At 42.5% G+C, this 8867-nt stretch overlaps 1 protein-coding gene across 2 annotated transcripts in view; it reads right to left on the reverse strand.

The window, feature by feature from the left end:
• Nucleotides 1–5380, reverse strand: part of afap1 (actin filament associated protein 1) — a 53454-nt gene extending 48074 nt beyond the window's left edge. For both annotated transcript variants that reach the window (XM_008287936.1, XM_008287935.1), the window contains exon 1: nucleotides 5099–5380. In XM_008287936.1, the coding sequence (XP_008286158.1) occupies nucleotides 5099–5135 (37 nt within the window). In that variant the 5' untranslated portion in view covers nucleotides 5136–5380. The remainder of the gene's footprint in view (nucleotides 1–5098) is intronic.
• Nucleotides 5381–8867: the final 3487 nt, after the last annotated feature.

The raw sequence follows: 8867 nt of genomic DNA on the forward strand, positions 1-8867 counted from the left end.
TCTAAGGGAACTGCTCCTCATTTGCATTTTCATGTCAACATGAAAGGGTCTACAACACCTCTCTGCTTCATTTCAAAATTTTGCTTAAAGTTTCCAGACAGAAAGCAACTCTCCAATGTTTCTCTGTCTACATATTCCAATCCTATAATGGGAAAGAGCTTTATGTACTGGTACATTTGCTCTGCACTGTTGGTGAAAAGCTGTTAAAGTCATGCAATATTACCAGTCATAAATGTTTCATAAAGGGTTTGTAAAGCCTCGACTTGGATGAACACCAGGCGAGAGGGAGAGTTATGAACAGATCAGAGGACGGGCGATGCTGCATTAGTTTATGATGAAAGACAAGCTGTCTCGCTCTCTCCTCATTTCTCAGGTCTGTAATTATGAGGTTTGTGTGTTTTCTTCGTTCCACTGGGCATGCCAAGCGAACATCACAGAGCGGGGCCGATTGCTATCGAACAGTACAGGTGGTTTACTGTACGAGCAGATGTTTCCCAGACCACAAACACACATCTGCAAAGCCCTGATCTGAAGAAACGGGGAGAGAAGAAAGGGTTAGAGATGGACGGATAGGACAGTGCTGACGGAGGTTTACAGATGATATGAGAGGAGGAAAGAGGGCTTGTCTAACAGCAAGTTAAAGACAGATAGTGTTTGGGAAGAGCGATGATGCTCCCTTTGGTATCTCTTTTAAAAAGATAATTAGAGGGTGCTCAGCTAAAAACCACAGGCTAAGGAAATGAAGATGGGGTGCACGAATGGCGGAGAAGTGTAGAGAAACTCCAGCATTGGGTTTCTATCTTACGGTGGGAATGAGGACATGCGGTTTCCTTGATTAGACTGGGAATGGTAGCTGCTCGGGTGTGAGAAACGAGTGTCACATTGCACAGAACTTTTGGATTAGTGAGGTTATGTGGGCTGCAAGCCTACTAAGTCATCCTTGTCCCATTCATTTATCGACAGACGACACAATGACCCAATTCAGAGTTGAGCAGAGTACTGGAATCACTGGAAACTTGAGAAGCGCAGATATGATTTACTGAATAGCTCAATACAGTAAACTTAGTTAATGTCACTATAAAAGTTTGTTTTTACTGACAGTGTTTTAGTAGCACCACAAAGCTTAGTTGCTTCAGGTTACACAATAATGACCCCATAGAGTTCAACTCAGTGTGGTACACAGATTCTAAATCTGAAGAAAAAGATCTGGTACTGGACTGGATCAGGGATGGGTTTCTGCAGGTACTGGTATTTGAGCTACTGGGGTATAGAGTCTAACATTGGATTGGTGCATGAATCTGCTCAACCAAACTAAGACTGCACTTAAAGTAGACAGAGACAAACATGTATTTATGGTGCATGATTACTACAATGTCCTGTCAGTGACAGACAGATTTCTGCCTTTTCATCCATCAACATTCATTTTGTCCCAACAACAGAACTAGATTGCTAACACACCCATAGGGACATCTATGTGTGAGTGTAAACATGCGTGGCAAAATGACAGCGATAAGACAGGCACATCCAAACAAAACACTGGACAGCGCATCAACTCGAGTAAACATGCAAACTGCACAAGCAAACATGCTGTCCAGGTAGAAGCGTATTAATTCATCAAGACTAATTACTCAGTCTTGTTGTTGTCGTCTCTAAATCATTTAATCTGCCAGATTTCTTGCTGTGTAAACTCGCTACACACTCTACATTACCCCAACTACATTCGTTACACCTCCCCTCACCCTTCACCCCATCACAGCACCCCACCAATGTAGTTTTGGTCTTGTAATCCTAAAAGCTTTGTCCAAGACAGACAGCTTAACAAGCTAACAGGCTCATCCTACTGCAACAATAAGCCTATTAAAGATGCCTGGTCGGGCTCATTAGAAATGATCCCCTCTTAATAGACCCAAATTACCAAGGTAACCATTAATGCCAAGACTAAATAGGACTTCTTACTTGTTAGTTTTACATTTTGAGGCAGGAGTCTGAACCTAAATGCTTGGTTGATGATGTTAAATCAGTAGGCCAGTTGCCAGCTGCGTTTAAGCCATATGAAACTGTGCTATTTGGTGTGCGTCAGGGTCTTCTGAATTGTGCTTGAGCTTGGCGCGGGATCCCCATCCTCCTCCCTATGTTTTTCCAGATGGATATTGACACAGGGGGAAGGCCAGGAGGGCTATGATTAGTCGGCCCAAAATTAAAGTCTCTCTTCCCGCATGCCAGCTTACTGACAGGCCGGCTTTAGAGGGAAGGAGGGAGAGATTACAAACTCATTTCTCCTCATCTCTCCTCTCCACTCCTGGGATCTGTCTTCCCCCTACCACCACAAAGGAGGGGGCTCACGCGCCTGACAGATGAAAGCTCTTAAACTTCAATCATCATTGGGGCGAATGAGCCGGAGAAGGAAAGCGACCCCTGCTTCTAAAGCAAAACCAAATGGGCCAAGTGGGCCAGAACAGTGACACCATGTACCCATTCTGCCCACATCACACACACTCCAATTAATTGCTTGTAGACTCAGGGTTTCTATGAGGAAAGCTGCAATAATAAGTGGCAATAAACACTTTAACACTTGTGCATTTTTGCCCCAAAACATGGCACTCCACAAGTGGAAGAGCTCTTGTGCAAGGACTTGCTGAAAGGGACCATTCACTCTGCCAACATAGCTTGTTGTGTTTCACCCAAATCCACCAGCAGTTTAAGTCAACAGGGACCAAGAGCAAAAGACAGGTCATTGAAGAGAATAGCAGGAGAGTGATTTTGAGTGGACCTTCTATCAGAGTTAATGTTTGGTGACGTTTGGTTGCACACAAACTGGCACTGTTAACCCAACTGCAAACCATCTTGCTGGGAGGAGATACATGAGTGGCCACAGCATCACTAAACCTCCTGCATGATAACTTTAAAAGGGATGCCGAATGAATTTTGCTGTGCCACCTTCTGGGAAGACTCTTCTGCTCACTCTGTTTGATTATGCCCTGGCACCTACAATTTACCATGATCATAACATACTACAGTTATCATTATATTGTCCTGCACCCCATAAATGCTTCTGTTACAGCTTTTCCAGCCTGTAAAGTTCTAATTCACGGGCACACAGGGACCATTTTTAAGCATGGAAATGGTTAAAGGTAAAACTATGCTGGCCTCTGCAGTAATATGCAGTGACTCCATGGCTGCCTAAAGCTATAACTTCAAGGCCTCAATGATTACAATGCAAACTACCACCAATATAAACCGTAAAAGTAGCACAGAGTAATGGCTTTAGTCCTGAGAAACATTCTCTAGATTCCTATAAAAGCATCTACGAAAAAAATACTGAGTTGGAAAATTAGGCTTCTACATTAATTACATACCTCCACATTAGTTTTCTTAAAGCCATACTGGTTGAACCAATTCCCAAATCAAAACATTATTTACTACATGCTTATGTGCGACTGAGATGTGATTACAAGCCCGTTACACAATGGATGTCTGTAAGAACCTCGCCAAATGCCAGGCAGAGAAGTGCCGCCGAGCTACCCGATACCCTGCAGCTGCTAGCAATGGTCCTGTTATTGCACGACTCCATTCACGGCCATAGGCAGGAGAAATTAGAGATATGGAGCATTCACGTTGTCATTCCAGGATCATGTTAGGAAAACTCTGGCTGCAGTGTAGAATTACTCCAACACTGACCTGAACTGCATAATAACTGACTGGGCAGTTGCAGCTGCACCAAGTTATGCGGATGAGAAGCAATGCAATTAACAATGCTAATTAACAGAGCTGTTGAAGCTGAAGGACTATAGCTGGACTGTGAAAGACTGTGCTTGATTGGGTTGAACAATTTACCAAAAAGGCAGTCTGACTGAGTTTTGAAATGTGGTGCAAATGAGGACAAGAACAGAAACCCCATGTTTATACCCTACAGGTCAACTACAACTGCACAGTGAAGAGCAAAGTTCCAGCTCAGAAGCTAGCAGCATTTTCTCTCAGTGTTACTGACAGTAAAATTAAGAGCCCATATATTATATTTCAGTGAAGCATGGAGCATGTGTTGTTAATGCATCTGGATCTGTTGTCTAGCAACAATGAGGTAATGAGAAACAGACTTGTTTTTAAGGTCATAACGCTAGAAAAGAAGGAATTAAGTTACACAACAGAGGGTGAAGTCAAAAAATGTCATTATTAAATATTATCAAAAAAGCTCACGTTAATAATCCACTGCACTGTAAATCGTGGAGAGTAAACTTGAACCGAAGAAAGAGAGCTTTTCACATCGAGGTCAGTGAAGGTAAAAGGGGAACCTCGTCCTCTTTAGGTTCTATACATTCTGTCAAAAGTGCAGGGAAAGTTTATATAACTCTCCTGTTAATTCTTTAACCATACCAGAAAATTTCACAGAAACAGACCAAGCTCTAAAGGTTACAGCTTTATCAAGTTAACTGCTATATACTGGTGCACAGATCATGAAGAGGTCAAGCTGTTGGAGACAAAAGTCCCCAAAGGTTTGGCTTCTCCTTCAGAAGGACTGCATGCTTTTTTCTTCTTCTTCTTTTTTTTTTTTCTGCAGCCACATTAAATTGCCAGATGATTGAATGGAGTTTGGCGTGAGGTTCATACTACATAGACACTTGACAACCGACCACAACCCTAATGACACTGTCAGGAGCCAACTGTCTGTCCGCAGTCTCTCCCCCTTTGACTCTCTCTCAGTCTGTCGGGAGACGCTAGCATACCTTTTCAGCGCGTGCGTGACGGGAGCGCGTGCTTTACGTGCAATATTGCTAATCCGCTAAACACTAATAAATAACTAATAAACTGCAGGGGGGAAAAAAGTGTAGAAAACGCGACATAAAAGACACTAAAAGCATTAGAAAATACCAAAAGAATGCCTAACCAAAACCGTTATGTCGTCTAATAACCAAATGACATGTATTAGGTAAAGCAAACATTTTATGCTAGCAGGGGAAAAAGTCGTTCGTAGGTTCACGGTGGATGTTACGGAGATGCTGCGTGAGATAAAGAAAGTCCCTCTAAACTCTCGTACGAGTTTGTTACTGTGAATGAAACACGGTACAGTGATTTTTTTTCCCCTTTCCATAAAGCCACTCACCCCTGCTGGAAGCGAACAGAACAGGGTCGCTCCTCATCGTGAAGTCAAACTCATCTAATCCGACCGACGACGCACACAGGAGCAAGGCGCGTGCCCAGCGGCTCCCCGACAGCGGGTTTTTAAAAAAAATCCAAAAGCTCGCAGTCGCGCACACACACGGTCTTCTCCTTCTTCCTCCTGCTTTCTACCTCCGCTCTTTTCTTTTCTGCCGAGCCGGTCACTCAAACGTCTCTCTATTCCTTTCAAACTTCTTTCTTTGGGTCCTCCTTCTCTCCTCCCCTCTGCTTCTCCAAATGTCTCTCTCTGCCGCAAACTTGCCTGCATGGATCGTTTCTGCTGCGTTTACAGACCGTTGGAAATAAGGCGATTCCCTGCCATCACCTTGTGCCGGACAAAGAGTTGCAATTTGGTGGGTGAACATTGAATAAAAGGTATTCGTTTCTACTCAGTGTTGAGTTTTGATGTTTTAGTAACACAAAGAAGGCCACTTGTAAGCTAAGCAGAACGATTAAACATCATCAATCAACTTTATTGAAGTCTTAATATGAGACTTTCCGAAAGTCCATAAAAGCAGCGTTTTCCTGCTCTTCTCTGCACCCCCTTTCTTTCATCAACACTTTATATGTAAATTACTGTCCAGTAAGGCAAATTGGCTTAGAATAAAGTAATAAATACAATATTTTTTATATCTTGTAAATAATAATCTAATAAATGATATGATTATGCAGCAGTGTATCACACCAGTGGCAACATCTGCTGACTCTTAGGGCCCTACAAGTGGCACAGGATGAGCTACATTTAAAATTTAGCTTATTGGTGGGTGAGTGCAACTTTTAATGATGCTTTTTGCCACCAGCGGTGTTGGTTACAGTGACTTTTATTCCACAGTCCAGTCACACCGCGACACAAATTCAGGGTCAAGTGTGAAAAGGGGCAACATTTGTAAGTATACTGACACCCCCAGAACACCCTCAGATCAGTACTATATATCACAAACACTTGCACCCTCTCTCATCTGACCTTCCTTAATTGATATTCACGGGGATATTGTAACTGCACCAAGGCCCCTGACATGTGACCTCCTCACCATTTGTTGCCTGCAGCTTCCAAAGCATAGTAATGCAAATGATTCTGCTTTTATACAGCAAGACAAGTCATGGCCGGCTTTTTGTCACACTTCGTGGAGTTTAAGCAACTTACAGTGCAGAAGGAAAGAAACATTTAAAGCGAGAGAGAGGCTGCCTTCCCTAATTACACTCAATTACCATAAGCTGCTGATCCGTGCACCCCTCCATCCCCATCCCCAGGGGCAAGCAAGAGCCAGTCTGAGTTCAATATCCCATCTGCCACCAGGGGAGGAGGAAGGGCAGCAGACTGAGGCTACCCAACGCTGTTGTTTTTCTTTCTTTTTCTTCAGGACTGCACTTTTTCAGTGTGGAACATGAGACTGAGGGAGGGAACAGTGTGGAGAGAAAGAATAATGTCCCGGCTCACCTTTCAGTTCCACCAGTTCAAGGAGAAACCACAGAATGGCAGAGGCTGTTAAAGTGTATTTCCCTGAAGGATAATCACCATAATGTGCCTGTAACTGACCTTGTCCTACAGGGAGCATGTGGGTGGTGCTCTGTACGGAGTATATATACATCAGTTTGTGGCATTTTGTTTGTAATTTATCAATCATGGATTTTCTGTGGTGTGTTGCTGAGTAGTGAGACAGAATAAGGTGTTGAAAATACAGTGAGGAGGCAGAAAATGCATGGAAATGATTCACAGGATTGCTACTTTTAAACTGTGTTACTGTTAAAAGAAAAACGAGAGGCTATGAAAGATCACAGCTGAACTGTGAGGCTGGTTAACATCACACTTTCTCGTAAGTTTACATTTGTCATTCCCTGGGTGGCCAAAGTTTCCCAACACTGTCCATTTCAAGTGAGCAAATTTCCCAATTAGCGTGCAACACAGTGGCTAACACGTTAAAGGTGCACAGTTATAGCCAAAATGATCATTACATTTTTTGATCAATACTAAAATTATGGTCATTTATCACAATTATTTATTGATTTTAGGGAGAAAATACTGTTGTTGCACTTTCACCTTTAAACAGAGCTCAGATTTCACATCAGTGTTGTGCTACATTCCTGCTGAAGTACAAGTCTTTGCATCTAAATGAGCCTGAATATACATCGCATCTACAAGAGTGCAACTAAATTATACCTAAAAAAGCTTCACTTACTGGACATCTGCTTCACCGATGTTCCTAAATGCCTCACATTCAGGGAATTCTAGAAATCAGCCAGGCAGCTGTGCACAGAGAAGCCTCTAGTCTCCACTCAATTACTGCAGCTTGTGCAACTCAGACAGATGCGTCACCAAATATGAAAAGAGTGAAATAATTGTGATTGTAATGTTAGCTTTACCCAAGTTCAAGCCCAGTGATTGTATGTACATGGGTTGTTTTTTATGGTTTCTATGCACAGAGAATTTTAAGCATCAGTAGTTATCAAAAATTGTGATAATATTCAATCAATTATGCAGACCTTCTTCACACGTAAGATTAAAATTTTGCTCTGGAGAAAATCACGCTTTAATGTGAGTGTTCATCAAGACTCCTGTACTGTCGTAAATGGGTAATACAGCTATCTAATAACTAATATGAGCCGAATTTTCAGCCTTCTTTTATCTCTGTTTTGGTCTCCTCCAGCTTCTGAGAAAAATGATTTGGCTTTTTAGCTGCAAAGGTTTCAATATGTCCATCGGTTAACCAGCAAACTAATTTTGTCTGTCATGTGGTGCAGAGTCGTTTGGAAACGAGGTTGATAGGAGCAAAGATTGCAAAATTAAAACAGTGAGCTATGAAAGGCTTTACAGCTCTGTACAGTTGAAAGGAACTGCAGAGTTTGGTCCTTTCACATTCCACACGGATATTATTGTTGTCACTGCTAATTTTATAATTAAAAGAGGATAGTGCAACAGTCATTTCTAAATTTGTCTGAGATCTAACTTTTTAGTTTGTTTGTTTGTTTTCTTGACACGGTTGCATACTTTTTAAACTCATTTTCACTTAGCCTCACAGTTTGGCCGCCAATTTTCCTAAGAAAACAAAGAATGATGAGATGAACAAAACAGACAGCAAAGGGCCACACACACACAGAAACTGTGGTCCAAGACAATTGCTTTGGACATGCCTGTCAAAACAAACAAAGTGAACCCAAAACTCTCTCAGTTTTATCTCCTCTAAAACTCACTTTTCCAGTATGAAGGTAGCAAGGCCAGACAAACAGTGCAGAGCTGAAAACACAAGAGGCAGGTTGGGTTTTGGGGTGTTTTTATGGGCAGAAGGTGGCATTCTTCACAGCCCCGTTCGCTGTAAGACGGTGTGCAGGCCAGATGACCCTGAAGTCAGTTAATTGCGGTGAAGAAATCCAGTGGGAGGATTTCTGCTTGAGCTATGAGAGTCTTATCAGGGCGAGATATGATGATGGAGAGGGAGCGTGTGGTGAGCATGTGTGTGTTGAAACGATGAGCGATGAAAGGATGGATGGGTTACAGTGAAAAAGCACATCCCTACGTATTGTTCACTCAAGTCCCACACACTTTTTGGGTCAGTAATGCGTGTATGTGTGTGCGATCCCGGTGAAATCTCGGACTGGATGGATGTTAACTTGGCTCTGTTGTTAAAAAGTCAACAGTGACATCAGCGTTTGGCCCCCTGACTGCGATTAAATCCAATAGAGATTGAGATACTGTAATAACTTGGACACGTCCCTGC

Source organism: Stegastes partitus, unplaced genomic scaffold, assembly GCF_000690725.1.
Source record: "Stegastes partitus isolate 25-593 unplaced genomic scaffold, Stegastes_partitus-1.0.2 Scaffold529, whole genome shotgun sequence".
NCBI lineage: Eukaryota > Metazoa > Chordata > Actinopteri > Pomacentridae > Stegastes > Stegastes partitus.